This window comes from Pogona vitticeps, chromosome 5, assembly GCF_051106095.1.
Source record: "Pogona vitticeps strain Pit_001003342236 chromosome 5, PviZW2.1, whole genome shotgun sequence".
Taxonomy (NCBI): Eukaryota; Metazoa; Chordata; class Lepidosauria; order Squamata; family Agamidae; genus Pogona; species Pogona vitticeps.
The window spans coordinates 104,164,915-104,181,664 of record NC_135787.1 but is presented as its reverse complement, the minus strand read 5'-3'; the positions used below and the strand labels follow the sequence as shown (position 1 = coordinate 104,181,664).

At 41.4% G+C, this 16,750-nt stretch overlaps 1 protein-coding gene across 8 annotated transcripts in view; it reads left to right on the top strand.

The window, feature by feature from the left end:
* Window positions 1-12,688, top strand: part of PARVG (parvin gamma) — a 37,973-nt gene extending 25,285 nt beyond the window's left edge. For all 8 annotated transcript variants that reach the window (XM_073000836.2, XM_073000837.2, XM_078394204.1 and 5 more), the window contains 6 exons: window positions 4,059-4,081; window positions 5,175-5,236; window positions 5,323-5,391; window positions 6,741-6,842; window positions 9,948-10,020; window positions 11,258-12,688. In XM_073000836.2, coding sequence (XP_072856937.2) covers window positions 4,059-4,081; window positions 5,175-5,236; window positions 5,323-5,391; window positions 6,741-6,842; window positions 9,948-10,020; window positions 11,258-11,337 — 409 coding nt within the window. In that variant the 3' untranslated portion in view covers window positions 11,338-12,688. The remainder of the gene's footprint in view (window positions 1-4,058; window positions 4,082-5,174; window positions 5,237-5,322; window positions 5,392-6,740; window positions 6,843-9,947; window positions 10,021-11,257) is intronic.
* Window positions 12,689-16,750: the final 4,062 nt, after the last annotated feature.

The following is a 16,750-nucleotide window of genomic DNA, read 5'->3' as shown; positions in this document are numbered from 1 at the left end:
GTTTCCAATGGACAAAAATCGCTTTGTGATGATTTTTTTAAACAGCTGATTGGCAGTTCCAAAATGGCTGCTGGACACCCAAAATGGCCGCACGAAGCATTTTTGCGCCCTGCCCTCGCTTACCGAGGGCGCAAAAATGGCTGTGCAATGGAGAAACTTTGCTGAGCGGTGAGTTTGGGCCCGATTGGTACGCATTAAACAAAGTTTAATGTGTTCCAATGGGTTTTTACTTTCCGTATAGCGATGTTTCCCCATAGCGACAGTTAATCTGGAACGGATTAACCTCACTATGTGGGGCACCACTGTAGGTTTATTCAAGTTAATTCTGATACAAATTTCCCAACACTTTATGTGGACATAGTGCTATTTGAATTAAATTAGTAAATGCTCCCATCTATTCAATCTTCTGATCCACTGGCATAATGAAGGTGCAGCTTTTGCTCTCTTAAATATAATTGTGAGACCTAGAAAGAATGGCAAACATAACACACTTCTTCTCCCTCCTTCCTCCTCTGTTGTGTACAAATTCCCCCTTTTTTCCCTTTTTGAAGCTAACCATTGTTTTGTGTCATGTCTGTACCAAGGTTAGTGCTAGCCATGATTAGAAGTAAGAAGGTTTGCAGAGGCACTTCACATTATGGATACAAGCTGTGATTTGTAGTTAATCCTTTCCAGAATCAATATCAGTGCGGATCTGAAGTGATATCACAGTTAGCTCTCTAGAGAACAATTGGGGGGGGGATTTGAATCACAGGATCAGACTATTCTGAGATGCCCGCTTTACAATTAGAAGTGGAGCTTCCTTAAGAAGTAAACTTGTTTGTTTATTCTAGGACAAGATTTCAGCAGCATCATATGCTGCAAATTAGCTTTTCTTTTAATGACTAGGTAGAAGCAAACCATCTTGATAGTAGAGATATGGCAGCTCTGAAGAAATGTATCTCTGGAGGGATAATGTTTTACCACTTTGTAATGGTAAGACTAGAGCCCTGTATGGCTTAGCTCTAAGATGGAAGGTGTGGTGATTGCATGGACCTTTCGTTCAGTCCCATTTAAGGAAACATTACTGTTTATTAGTCTGCTTGCCTGTCCGTGTTTTGGAAACTATAAATATTACTGCCATGTATCAAGTGTTTTATATAGACTAGCCATATAAACTTGCTTTTAGTGATATATTGCTGAAGCTAGGAATTTTCTGTGTAGCTTTAGTCTTGAAGGCAGGGTAAGAGCTTAGTTTTTATTATAAGTGGTGGCTAATTTAGAAGATCACAATTTAAAAGTTGCTCAAAACATCATTAATGTCTTTTGCTTTTAACCACTTTGACCTTAGCAATATACTTTATACACTGTTATGGTAGCCAATTAATTTCTAATATCACAAATATCTATTTGCCTCTGAGTCAGAGGCTCAGGTCATAGCTACATTTCAGATTTTATACCCTCTCACAAACACCAGAAGTATTTGTTGATCTCTTGCAGCAAAAATAACAAAGGGCACAATCCTGTGCACTTTATCTTGCAATAAGTGAGATCTGTACATCTCTTTTGCACTGGACCACCTGACTAAGTGTAGCACACTGGGAAAAAAAGTATTTATTTATTAATTATTTATTTATTTACAAGATTTTTCAGCCGCCGCATTACCACTAGTCTCTGAGTGATGTACAACAATATTAAAACTTTAAAAACATTAAAGGTAGGCAATATTATAACAATACCCTATTTTAAAAACAGTAATTAAAGCATTAATATTAATAAATCCTGCTGGTCATATGGCCAGCTAAAGAATACTATTTAATTAAAATGCTGGCTAAACAGAAAGGTCTTTGCCTGGCCCCGAAAAGCCAAAAGTGTTGGAACCAGGCAGATCTCTATAGGGAGGGCATTCCAAAGTTGGGGGGCAACAGCCAAGAAGGCCCTATTTTGGCATGCCACCCCCCTCACTTCTTTCAGGGATGGCACCTTCAGAAGGGCCTCCTGGCCTGATCTTAGAGGATGGGCAGGCTTGTATGGAAGAAGGCGGTCCTTTAGGTAACCAGGTCCTAAGCCGCTTAGGGCTTTATATGTCAAAGTAAGCACTTTGAATTGGGCCCGAACAACTACCAGCAGCCAGTGTAAATTTTTCAGAACTGGTGTAATATGAGTCTGTGTGGCAGCACCACTTACCAGCTGCGTAGCCCAGTTCTGTGCCAGTTGCAGTCACTGAATTGTCTTCAAAGGCTACCCCACGTATAGCATATTGCACTAGTCCAGTCTGGTTGTTACCAGTGCATGTGTGACTGTTGCCAGGCTCCACTCATCCAGGTAAGGGCGAAGTTGATATATTCTCCACAGCTGTAAGAAGGCACCCCTGGGCACCGAGTCCAACTGGGCTTCTAAGGTCAGACCCAGGTCAAGGAGCACCTCTAAGCTGCTGACCCTGTCCTTTAGGGGGAGTGTAACCCCATCTAAGGCAGGGAAATGGCCCTTTAACCTATCTGGTGGAGCACCTACCAGCAGCACTTCCGATTTGTCTGGATTGAGCCTCAGTTTATTGGCTCTCATCCAGTCCATTATTGAGTCCAGGCACAAGTTCAGAACGGCGATTGCCACACCTGGATTGGTAGAGAATGAGAGGTAGAGCTGGGTGTCATTAGCATATTGCTGACTCCGCAGCCCAAACCTCCTAATGACCTCCTGCAGCGGGTTTCATGTAGATATTGAATAGCATGGGGGACAGTATAGAGCCCTGAGGAACCTCATGATGTAACTGCCATGGATCAGAGCTACTGTCCCCCAGCATCACCTTCTGGACTAGATCAACCAGGTAGGGGTCGAACCATCATAAAACAGTGCCTCCCATTCCCATCCCAGCCAATCTGTTCAGAAGGACACCATGGTCGATGGTGTTGAAAGCCGTTGAGAGGTCCAGGAGAATCAACAGGGATGCATTCTCCCGTCTTTCTTCTGGCAAAGGTCATCAAACAGGGTAACCAAGGCAGTCTCCATCCCAGAACCTGGCCTGAAACCTGATTGAAATGGATCTAGATAATACGTTTCATCCAGGAGAGTCTGGAGCTGTTCAGCCACCACACGTTCCGACACCTTGTCCAGAAAAGGGAGGTTCACCACTGGTTGGAGGTTGATCACTAGGTCTGGTCCAGATTAACCTTTTTAAGGAGTGGGCGAATCACTGCCTCCTTTAACAGGGTGGGGACCACTCCCTCTCTTAACAAGGAATTGATAACCTTGAGGATCCAAGTGTGAACCCCCCCCCCCGGCAGATTCTTTTATTAGCCATGATGGGGAAAAGTTGAGTTGCATAGTGGTGGCACAAACCCATCCAAGCAGTACCCTGTCCACATCCTTGGGTCATAACAACTGAAACTCATCCAATAAATTATGACATAAGTCCGGAGCACTGGACACAACCATAGGCTCTGCATCAACAGTGGAGTCCAACTCTTTGAGAATCTGAGCAATTTTTCCCTCCAAGTGTGTAACAAATTCATTACAGCGAGCCACTGAGCAGTCTGGGACCTCCACCGAACCATTAGGTTGAAGAAGGTCCCGGACCACTTGAAACAGCTCTGGACGACACGCCGAGGAAGCAATACAACTGGAGAAATGCTAACGTTTCTCCAGTTGTATCACCACAGAGTAGGCCCAATAATGGGCTCTAAGCTGTGTTTGGTCATAGTCACAATGATATTTCCTCCATCTGCACTCAAGCTGTCTCCCCAACCGCTTCATAGCCAGAAGCACCTCTGTGTACCATGGAGCCATATGGGCTCTGCGAGCAGGGAGAGGGTGCCTAGCTGCGATCGTGACAACCAACCAGGCCATCTCCTTGTACCACAAAGCAACCTGGGCTTCGACAGGAGTGCCGACCATATCAGCTGGAAACTCCCCTAGAGCATTCAGGAATCCTTCAGGATCCATAAGTCTCCTGGAGTGGATTTATCATTTATATCATTAAAAGTGATTTCTAAAAATTTATTAGAAGTTCTGGACATGCTTAACTAACTTCTTCTTAGTACCTTTCTTCTAATTCTTCATTCGTTTTCTTTCATGTTTAGGGAAACTGAAGAAAGTTCTTTCAGTAAGTTATGCCATTGTTTCAGTGTTTCTCCACTATGTCCTGCTTTTTGTAGCTCTGATTATAGACCTTCCTTGCACAAATAACTTGTAGAAAATAACATTTGCCTAACACCTGTAGATACAAAAAAGTACAGTTTTGGTTTTACTGAACTTCCAAACATATTAGTGGAGAGCTACCTGTTTAAGACACTTGTCAAGCATCAAGGTCACCTCTACCATTAGGCAGGGTACCAGGAGCAGTGAACTGTGCCCATCCACCCATCCACCCAGAGCCCATAACTGCTGCAACTCCTTTAATGGTGGCTTCATGCCTCACTTTGCCATCTTCCATCGACTCAGGGTAGCTGAGCAGTGACAAGGAGGAGGAGGAAGTGGCATGGATTGGAGGCAAAGTGGGGGTGACCCATGCAGGGCAGGTGGTGGCAGTGCTTATTTCACCTCAAGCAGTGGAAGAACCTGGACGAGTGCTATATAACATGTGACAGGAAGGTTACTTGGATCTGAAGCTGGGCCTGAATGCTAATGGCTTTCCTGAAGGTACAAGCCACCTATTAACTTACCAAACTGGCTAGATTTTAGATACCTTCTACTAAAATCAGGTGTTAAAACTAGGATTAGAAGAACATTGTCCCTTTGGCATTTGTTAAGACTGCATTAATAAGAATCATCATTAATCGTTGATAGAAAGTATGTTGAACTGATTATTTCAATCACGTAATCGTTGGGTAAATATTGCAAGAACTGTTGTTGTTATATTGATATTTATGTATACAGAAAAGTACCATCATTAGAGCTCGATTAAGTAACCACAGAAGACAGTTCTTTGTCCTAAACTGCTTACACCCTAAATTTCTACTGAAAAGAATGCTTAAAGAAGGCTAGCTAGGTGAAGGTGGCCAACAACAAGGGGAGTGAAAGGATGCACAGAAGTCCCTTTAAAAAACCCTAGTTGTTATAGGGTTGCAGTCTGAGCCATTGTGACATGTGCATCAAGATCTTCTGCAAGAACACCCTCCATAAGCATTGATCATGTTTCAAGAGTATGAGATGTATTGGAAAATAATCCCAGCAAACATTTACCACTTTTTTAATAGATGCTGAAATCTTTGATGAATTATTGAAACGTGCTCCAGAGAAACTAGATGCTGTAAAAGAGGTAACTTGTTTTATTTTAAAAAGCATTATAATTGGGTCTGGACTAATAAGAAACACAATGATTCTGTGCTTTTTTTGTTTTCTCAGGTACTTTTGAAGTTCGTTAACAAGCATGTTGGAAAATTAGGACTAAGTGTGAACGATGTTGATTCTCAGGTAATAACCTATTATTGACAATTTCTATGCCGTGTTTAATTGTGGTTTATATTATTAATCTCAACAAAAAGTTCTTACAGGAAATATCACTGTAAACTAACTCCCTTTTTAGAGTTAGTTTGGGACAGTGACTTGAGTAATGCCATACAGGGAGTCTGGGTTAGTTTGAAACACAGCATTACTTTGCAGTAAAGTCTTCAGTGTAGTAAATGTCATATTGCAGCATACAAGGCAGTTCTCTGCAGCTGTGCCCAAACACAGGGTGCTCTGTATCTACTCTTTATATCTATACTACAAAGAGTGTGAGCTCAGTGGTACATTCTTATGTTACACTTGCTTTTAAAATGGCATGGACAACCCTCTCAAGAATCACAGTCCTCACAGAAATAAAGCAGCAAATGAACTGGTTTTCTCAGAACAGAGCAGCAGAAACAGACAGATCTTGAAAAAACAGATTTTTTTTAAAAAAAGTTTCTACCAGGAGGATTCTGATGTTGCCTGGGCCTTGGGATCACGGCCCCCAGAGGGCACAGGGAGGTGAGAAACGCCCGTGCCAAGGCACACAGCAGTGTTGTTTCCTCCTCCTCTGTCCTTAGAGGGTGGGTGGATCAGAGCCCTGGCGGCAATGAACATGAGGCACTCAGTGGCCAGGGAGTCCAGGCTGGATACGCTGCCTGGAGGTTGTGGGGGCAGCCGAGATCCACACCTCCCCGTAGGGCTGTGTGTCCCTGAGGGCATGCCTGTCCTCGACGGGTGGATGGAGAGGCCACGGGGACACACGTGGATCTCCCAGCGGGGCTTGGGATTGGGTTTGTTCATCTGCCTCCTGGCTCACCACCCTGCCCAGCTGGCCCTGGTGCAGTGTGGAGGAGGGAGAGGAAGGCGAGGCAACACTGCTGCCGTCACCGCCCCCTTTCTCCACCCAGCCCGGGTGAACCTCTTGTCCTCCCAGCTGGCCAGGCCCCACCTCTCCAGGGCACGTCGTGAGGACAGGGAAAGGGAGGAGAGCCGGGAGCGCGCTGACAGGAGGCGGAGCTTTGCTCGTGGCTCACCTCTTGCTCGCTGCTCATCTGTCCCAGTGGCCTGGTCCTTCCAAGGCCACGGACCGGGTTGGGGACCAGTAGTATCTTGAACAGTAGCGGGGGGGGGCAGACTCTGCAACGCTGTGAGGGCCACATGAAATAGCCCAGTGGGCTGGATTTGGCTCGGGGGCCTTGAGTTTGACACACATATTCTAGAAGTTGTAGTCCAAAAAGTACATTTGACAAGCTCTGGGAGGTACACAGTATTCAAAATAACCAAGACAGTGTATGTAAATACATGTTCATAATCGTTATTGTTTCTCCCAGTTTGCAGATGGAGTGATTTTACTCTTGCTAATTGGGCAGCTCCAGGGCTACTTCCTGAATTTGGGAGATTTCTTTCTGAACCCAAGTTCTGTTTCAGAAATGGTATGTTATTTTTTGGGGGTCTCATTTGCTGCTTTAACACTTTGTTTTGGCTCATAACTAGCAATAAGGGATGTACAAAGAATTCTATACAGTGGTGCCTGGATTTATGAACTTAATTAGTTCCAGAAGATGGGCGTAAGTCAAAATGGTTGTAAGTCGAAGCACCATTTCCCATTGAAATGCATTGAAATGCAATTAATCCATTCCGGCTGAAGGAAAAAACTCACCCACAAAAAATCATTGCAAGACTCAGTGGAAATGCAATTAATCCCTTCCAGCTGAGGGGGAGGGGAAGAAAAGCAATCAAGCATGCAAGACCCATCGGAAAGGCACAGAAAACAAATGGAGCAGATCGGAAATGCACAGAGAACAAAGGGACCAGGTCAGAAATGCACAGAGAACAAAGGGGGCAGTTCAGAAATGCACAGAAAATAAAGGGACCAGGTTGGAAATGCACAGAAAACAAACGGAGCAGATCGGAAATACACAGGGAACAAAGGGACCAGGTCGGAAATGCACAGAGAACAAAGGAACCAGGTCGGAAATGCACAGAGAACAAAGGAAAAAGCAAGGGAAGCATGCAAGACCCAGCGTAAATGGGGGGAAAACTCCCCAAAGCAGCCAAATCCCCCAAGACCCATCAGAAATGGGGGAAAAACACCAAAAAACAAACAACCCCCCAAGACCCATCGGAAATGGGAAAAAACAATCCTAAAAGCAACCAAATCCCCCAAGACCCATCAGAAATTGGGGGGACCAAAAACAAACAACCCCCCAAGACCCATCAGAAATGGGGGAAAAAAACAAACCCCCCAAGACCCATCACAGCACAGAAACATAACCCCCCCCAGCCCAAAACAACCCTGCAATTGTTGTAAGCCGCCCAGAGACCTTTGGGTAGAGTGGGCGGCATATAAATTAAATAAATAAATAAATAAATAAATAAATAAAAAACACCCTGAACAGTTTTTAAAAAGCAGAAAACAGCTGCTTACCTTAACAGGCAGCCTTCTCCAATCCCACACTCTCTAACTGCTGGGGTGAAAAAGCTACAAAGAAGCAGCCTCGTTGCCACCTGCAGTTAGAAATTTGAATTTCCCCCCTTTCCCCCCTACCTTTTTCTGTTTGTAACTGGAAGCTCCGGCTGCAGGTCGAAGCAAAATTTTGCAGCCGAAGCTGGTCGTAACTCAAAATAGTCGTAAGTAGGGACGTTCATAGGTCAAGGCACCACTGTACTACTTCCCAGGCTCTAATCTCTTTTGGTGCCCTACGCAAAATACAAGTACCAGCGTTAAGGTTATCTCCAGGTACTAGCTGAAACCACAAGAAACATCTATATTTTCTCAAGTCTCCTGGCTTGAGAGACAAATCTCAGTGAGAGAAGGTCTGATGGAGAAGAAAGTCAAATTCTATTATGTATGGCAGCTTTAATATCTGAGCACCCATCTCTGCCCAGCTCCCAGCTGGCATCAGGGCTCAGCATGAAAGTGGTTATATGTAAATTGTTGCCATAATACTTGTTTGGGAGTTGGTGCAGAAAACATACATTTTATGTCTCACATTTTCTTGCATATGTTCACACTCTCACATATTATTTGCAATTGTTGGACAAAGGCACGATTCCTGTGACACTACAAGGACCTGTACTGGTGTCTTTGTTTTTGGTCCTGAAATTGCAGGGAATAGGAAACTGCTTGCATGACCACTTGGTGGGATCTGCAACTGGAAATGTCTGGAGAGTCATGGGTTCTGTACAGTGGGGTCTCTACTTAAGAACGTCCCTACTTAAGAACACTTCCACTTAAGAACAGCTCCATTTGCTAAATTTTGCTTCTACTTGAGAACAAAAATCCAGATAAGAACAGGAAAAAAAAACTTTTCTGCTCTTTTTTTAACCTTAGGTCATCTTAGGTTAAAAAAAAGTTCTCCCCCTAGTGGTAGAGTACGTATTAATCAGCTTTGCATTAGTTCCTATGGGAACTAATGCTTCAATGTACGAACGCACCTCTACATAAAAAAAACAGCCAGAACGGATTAATTGGTTTTCAGTCCATTGCTTCAAAATTAGCTTCGTCAGAAGTGCTTTTAACACTGTTCCCTGACCTAAGGGGAAAAAAAAATAAAAAAAATCCCCCTCTAGTGGTAGAAGGCGGAATAGCAGCTTCCCATTAGTTTCTATGGACGGAAAAGAGCAGATACGGATTAAATGGTTTTCAATGCATTCCTATGGGAAATGCAGATTCTACATAAGAACTTTTCCACTTGAGAACCACCTTCCAATATGGATTAAGTTCTTAAGTAGAGACCCCACTGTATTCCAAACCAAACACAAAGGGGCTTATTCTGAAGCAAGTATTAATGGGGCTATTTTGTTACTTTTCTGCCCTGCTCATAATGACTGAATACTGAAGTGTAAAAGCTAAGGGAAAATGACACTGTTTTGACCTGGCTAGTATGGCTTCTCCTTCCTTCTCTGTTGTTTCCTTGGCTGTCCTCACTCAAGGCAACACAATGCAACAAATGTTTTTCCAATAAGCCTCTTTTTGATTCTTTTCTGGTGGTCCAACCTACCTCCTGGCCTTGAAGTGAGCTTATGGGAAATGCCAGAAAATAGGTTTTTGTTTTGTTTTGTTTTTTTTGTAAACTAGAATCTCAGGCTGGCAGAAAGATGAAGGAATTCAGTACAGTCTTTTGTTGTTACTGATGATCAGAGGCAGCTAGAGTAGAGTTGGCTGAGGCAATGTAAGACTGGAGTAGAGATGAAGGAGGCCTCCCTCTGATGAGGTCTCTCCTGCAAGGGTGGTGTGGCAACCCTCAATTTCCACCCAGAGGTTGTGCTGATAGACATTTCTGTATTTGGCAGGAGATGCAGTGTTGGCTCATAACTAGCAATAAGGAATGTACAAAGAATTCTGTACTACTTCCCAGGCTCTAATCTCTCCTGCCATATGCAAAATGTATGCTTTTTCCCCTGGAGCAGTAATGTGCAGTGATATATTCCTCACCAATGTCCATTATTTGATTGATGCTTTATCTTTTTTTATCCGCGAGCTTTTATTTTTTCCATAACTTAGGATTACCTTTTATTTGGTTGATTACTCTTAGGTGCACAATGTTAACCTTGCAGTAGAGTTGCTGATAGATGACGGCCTTCTAGATACTCCCATCAATCCTGAAGGTCAGTTATTGTAGGAAAATGGTAATTTTGCAAAATGTAACCAACATTTTGTTCATTTTGGGAGTGGGCCATTGTAGGTCAATGCAAAACAGCAGAAACAAAAAGTCTAATGTGTTTAAAATTACAAAAATATTTGATGTAGAAGTGGTGATACCTTTATTTCGCTAAAAATCAAACATTCAATGCAAGTTTTTGTGAATAAAATTCACTTCCTCAGGCATAGGGCAGAAAAATTATGAATGAAAGTACCAAATGGTCATGGCAGAGATAATGGTATCACCACTTCTACGTGTGGACTGTATTTCTGCTATTTATTTTTATTTGGCTCCAAATATCCTCATATATATAGAAGTATAGAGACCTTTATGTGTTGAGTTTGAAGGGTCTGAAGAAGACTCAGTTATATCCAGCATAATGTGCTTATAGAACTCCCATAACTGGGAATACTGATTGAGGAAGTATTTCCAATCATAGGATCTCCCTAAGCACCTTCACTCAAATATGCTTATTTATAGGGTGATCACCTGAAAAACAGGACAGGGATCCTGTATCTTTAAGAGTTGTGTGAAAGAGGAAATTTCAGGAGTTGAGACTTAAACTACAAGGTACAAATCTCCACTCTTCTTTTTCATCTGGTTACCCTGTGCTGACAAAGTCTTATCCCATCTTTCACACTAAATGTATTTTCAGGTGGTGTGGATACTTTGGGAGTTGGGGGCTATATATGCACCCCATTCACCATCATGAATTTAAACATGAGCATTTGAATATTTGCATAGAGCTTTATTTGACAAAACACCTCAGGATGCATTATAGGCATTACAGGAATTTTATAGTGGCTTTTAAAAAATTTTTTTATTTGCCAACCTGTACATCAAATGAGAGATTAATTCTCCAAAAAAAACCACAACTGTCTCAAATTCAATCATTAGCACAATAGGGAAAACCAAAGCCTAACTGCAAAAATGCAAAATTTATTTGCATTTTACTCAAATTGCTGTCAGCAGAATAACTCCCGTGTTGTATAAATCCATGTATGCATTCACCTGGTGATTTCTGGAAGCTCATAATCCCATGGCACCTTGTTGACTGTTGCCTCTTATCCTGAGCGTTAAGGTCTGAAATAGCTGGTTTGGCTCCCAGTATCCACTCTGAGGAATGAAATTTACATCTGCCATTTTTCTTCAGTGGTGCATAATTTATCTATTCTAATTTCAACTTCTTTGTGTCTTCACAGATGTGGTGAACCGAGATTTGAATGCCACATTGCTCATCTTATACTGCCTGTTCTCCAGGCACAAGTCCAAAGGGACATGAAAAGCAAAATTAAAAAGTCCTGTCAGACTTATTTTTGCTAGTTAATAGTCTGCTTTTCAGCATCAATTATGTTTGGGAAGTTTGCATCGGTAGGCACCAGTTATAGGTACATGCATGTGTAAACCTGGATATGGATGTGGTTCAGCTTATATGTTTCACTGGCTGAAAATCTGTCCTGCAGTTATGTAAACTGTATAACCTGAGTGAATGAATTGCCATAAGTTAAGAAATCATAAACATTATCTGTTGCATACTGGAGGGCACGACTTGGCATGCAGCAGATCATGCCTATGGAGATTTCTTAACTTGTGCTCGCTTCGCCAGCCCATAAACTAAAACTGGAATGATACAAAGATTTCTTAACTTGTGGCAATTCATATCTAAAAATCATGCCATTGTGTAAACTGTGTAAGAGGATTAAGGACGTTGTCAGAAATAGAAACTAGGTAAATGCTGGCACCAATAAATAATTTCTGTGCCTGTAAGAGAATTGTTGAATATTATATGTGATATTCTGGCATCTTATGTGGCCATATCCCCATAACTATACGTAATTAAAATTTACAGGTCAACATCCTGTTGCTTAGCATAGTAAATCACACTGCAGGAGGCCTATTGAATTAATGGAGTTTTGGTGAGTCAACTCCTCCATAAGTTCTATTGATTCAAATGGGCCTACTTTAGCTGCAGCTTACTACCTTAATGCGATTACTATGAGATTTACTGTACTAAACAACAGGATTTTGGCCACAGTCATGCCATAAAAGGAATGAAGTTATTCCTTATAATGTTATAATTGTAAGGTAATATCTTATAGTTATATTTTCTTTATTGGAAAAGGATTAATTACAACTGCTTATTTGTAACTAGTTACCTCAGATCTGAGAAGGACTAACTTTTGCAGTAAATGCATTGCTATTAAAGAAAAAAATGCAACAAATATAGGATAAGAATATTGTGATAATCTCCCTTTCTGAATATTTTGGATGGTCTACTAAAGTATTCTATGTCAGTGCCTTGATACGATTTGAGAATACAGTATTTGTATGATGGACTAAGTTAGAAAAGTATTTTAAAAGGGGGGGAAAGGTTTTGTTTTAAAACTAGCCCGACTTCCTTTATTCTGTGCGTTTGACCTTTAATCAGATTCACTGCCTGAGTATTAATGGAAAATTTAAGAATTCACAGGCTTTTTGATTGCTGACATTTAGAGCTGAGGATTTGTTATGGCTAGAGCTTGATCAGATCATTGAGAAGAACTGCTTAAATGGCAGGATTGATTATGAAGCCTTTTAGTTCTGTCTTCCAAAAACTCTAACCGTTTTAAAATGCAGTAAAATATTCAACATAATACTGTTATTTTGCTTTATTACCGAACATCTTGACTTTTTGGGTTTGGAAATGAAAACAGCCTTTTCAGGACACAAATTCCAACCCACCTCTGGGAAAAAAAATACCTAGATTGCCTGAATGTTCACTTTCAAAAAATTTGGTACCTCTGCTTTTGTCTGGTCTTTTCTTCTTCTTTTCCCTGGACACAGAAAAGAGGCCTTCTTCAGTGTTGGTGTCCCATTTAAAAAACAATATCTCCAGAGAGGCTCAGTTGTCATACTTGCATTGTGTGTTTTTTTCCAGTGGCAGATGAAGACTTGATAAATTGGTAAATCTCACATGTTGGTAATTTTGGTTAAGTTTCATCATATTCAAAAATCCACCCATAGCCTGAAGTTAGTACAGGGAAAGCATTATCATGTATTTATTTTGTATTGATTTTAAAACCTATATCCTGCATATGGTCCTGAGCGGAGACTCGAACCAACAGTTGTTGCCAAGAACAAGAGGATCTGAAGTAGTGATCATCAGAACATTTGCGGAGAAACATATAGAACAGTTGATTTTGAAGGTCCCAAGCTGTTTAGAGCTTGAATATTTAACATAATACCTTGACCTGAGCCAATGCTACTAATCTTAAAAAACACATATATGATCAAAATACCCATACTTGACTGTCTTATTTTGTAGCTATTGTATTTTCCAGTGTTTTCTAGCCCCCTGTATAGTTGGTATAATAATGTAAGGCCGCAGTCACATGAGCCAAATGTTGTCTTCCTATCCTCCATTGAGTTTGTACCATGAATGTGTAGTCACATGACATACAGCAATTAGTGAATCATCTATCTGGTGAGCATGCTTACTGCAGATCATTTCTTGCTCAACCAGAGCCTTTTTTTTTGTTGTGGATCTTTTCAAAAAAACTTGCATTGCTGTGTGTGTGAATTGTCTTACCGCAACTTTTTTGAACTACTCTCACCGTGCATGTCCTTTTAAACTGTTTTTAATTTTTACATTTTTTCTGTGGCATTTGTATTGATGTGTCAATTAATTCCTATCAAACTGTGTCAACAGGAAGGTCTATGAGTTGGTAATCCAAAAACACATTGGGATGCACATCCTGGAATAACTACCATGTGGTTGCAAAAGACAACAGGAACACAATTAAAATTTGTGTAACCACTGGGGAACATTTCGCTGGTGTGACTGTGGCCTAAGAGATAACCAGGACATGAATGGCTTGGTCAGTATCCAGCTTTGTCAGAAAGGTTGTGGATATTGAGCCAAATGGAGCTGGATAAAGACATTTCTTGCCACTGAACCTACCGATACAGTTAGTAAGAGTGCCAGGTCAAAGTACATTTCTAAATCATAGATATAACTTTTCAGAGTGGGTGTAACAAAGACCCAAACAGTCTGTTTAGTGAGGATTATATTTCAGGTTCTCTGGCTCCTCATGGATACCAATGATCCAATATTTCTGTGACTTCTCTGAAGAAGCGGATTTTGATCTGTGAAAAGTCACAAAGAAATACATCTGTTACTCTCCAAAGTGCTCCAGTATTTGGCCTTTAAAAAAACTTTTCCCCCTTAATTTTACCAGCATCCTTGATCTAAGATCACGTGAAATGAGAAATGAGCTGAGTATCATATGCATATAGTGACTAAGCCAAATTAATGACCTCACTGTGTAGTTTCATGTAGATGTTGGACAGCATGGAGGACAAGACAGAGCCATGTAGAACCCCCATAGGCCACTGTCCATCAGCAAGACAGGGGGCTCCTAGAACTGTATGGTGAACCCTATCAGTCAGGAATGAGTAGAAGCACTGTAAGCCAGTACTTTCAATCCCCAACCCCTCAAGAAAATGCAAAAACACACCAGTGAATGCCACTGAGAGGTCCAGGAGACTCAGCAAGGTCATTCCAGCACAAGTCATCCACAGGATCAAGCAAGGCAGATTCTTAGATAGAAAACAGATTGGATAGGGTCTAGATGATCGGCCTTACTCAGGAACCCCTGAAGCAGTAACACAACCACTCAGCAATGTACTTTTGTCCAGTGTATTTGAAACTAGCTGATAGTTATTGAGGTATAAAGAAATGTGATTCTACTGATAGTGCTAGAGTTGTCAGAGCAGTTCATTGTATGTATGTATTATTTATTTATTAGTTTTATTTATATGGCACATTTCTCCCAACAAGGGGCCCAAAGTGGCTCACAACCTTAAAATTCACACAATTTAAAAACACAAGTTAAATATTAAAAGATAAATTAAACAATGTATGATTTAAAATACAATTAAAAAATTAAAACATGAAAACATAAAAAAGATTAACATTTCTGCTGAACTGGGGTTCAGGGATTCAGTTATAATTGTTAAAAGCCTGCCTGTAGAGATGGGTCTTTAGTTTCTTTCAGTAGGATAAAAGGGATGGGGCCAACCTCATCTCCTGAGGGAGAGCGTTTCATAGCCTGGGAGCTGCCACAGTGTCCCCATCAGCTGTGCTTGCGCTGGCAATGGGACTGAGAGGAGGGCCTCCTCTGCTGATCTTAATCGCCAAGAAGGCACATATAGGGAGATACGGTCCTTCAGGTAGCCTGGACCCAAGCTGTATAGGGCTTTATAGGTAATGACCAGCACCTTGAATTAGGCTCAGAAATGGACTGGTAGACAGTGCACTTCTTGTAACATGTGTGTTACATGCTCCCTGTAGCTCGCCTCAGTCAGTAGTCTGGCTGCAGACTTTTGCACCAGCTGAAGTTTCCAAACGGCCTTGAAAGGCAGCCCCACATAGAGCATGTTACAGTAATCCAAATGGGATGTAACTGAGGCATGTGTCACTGTAGCCAGATCTGACATCTCAAGACCTGCATTTTTCTGTGCTAATATATGAGAATTAAGGATTGTTCACTCTATTGCTAACTTGGGCACCAAAAAAAAAACCAAACAAACAAAAAAAAACCACTTCATGGCTGAAAAGGAACTACTGCCTGGCAAGTTGCAAGCAACAGTGTGAACTGAAGAATGTGATAGAAGGGAGGTTCCTTGTTGACCTTACATTTTTGTTTCATTTAGGGGCGGTTTGTTCTGCAAAATGAGAACTCTGCTTGTGTCTCCTCCTCCATCCCCCTGCAAGATCATTTCTAACAGCCACAGTTCTTCTTTTCAGTTTGTCTCAAGTAGAAAGGGCTTAGCTATTGTTGCTAGACAGCAGGGTTGTGGACAAAAGAGAACAGGAAAAGGACAGAACTTTACACTTGATTAAGTATGAAGACTAGTAGCTACATCTTGGGTCACTCCTACCTGAGCACAGATGGGATCGCTTACTGAGAGGGTTTGATGGTTGTAGGACTCCTATGTTCTTTCTTGTGGTAAATGTCTTCTTGTAGGTGTCTTGGGGCAGGTTCAAGGTAGACTCAGTGCGATTCTGATAGAACTTTGTGGTACGGCAACCATATTTGCAAAAAAGATCCATGTTTAGATCAAAAAGACAATCGCACAATAAAGCACACTAATTTTCAAACTACAGGAGGCACAAAAAAACTCCTGCTGTCAGTACTTGAGGAATGCTTACTTTATAAGAAGAAACCATGGCAAAACTCCACGACACATCCAAATGCATCAGTTTGCCTACTTTTGCCTCCGTTACCGATCAATTATTCTGATGAGATTGCACGGTTTGTGTTTCATTTTGACAAATCTGTTGAACCCTACTGTCTCTTTTACTTCACCAAAAGTAAAATTAATAAGTGAATAAACCAGAAGAACCACACACTAGGAGTTTAGACTGTCCCTAACTGGTATATTGCATTTTCAAGAGAACAGATGGTACAACAGGTTTTACTTGAGTGCAGCTGGGAAAAGAACAGATTTCCTTGGCAAGACTGCTCCCTAAATCTTGCACACATAAGAATTATTTTATATACAGTACTTGAGCAAAGGCAAAGTGTTTGAAAAATTAAAATAGAAAGCAGTGACTATACTGATAACTCTTAAAGAAAATGTCAGCAATTGAGTTGAACTATATAAGAGTTTCCTCTATCAGAAGGAAATGTGAAGAGGAAAGGGGCATTTTA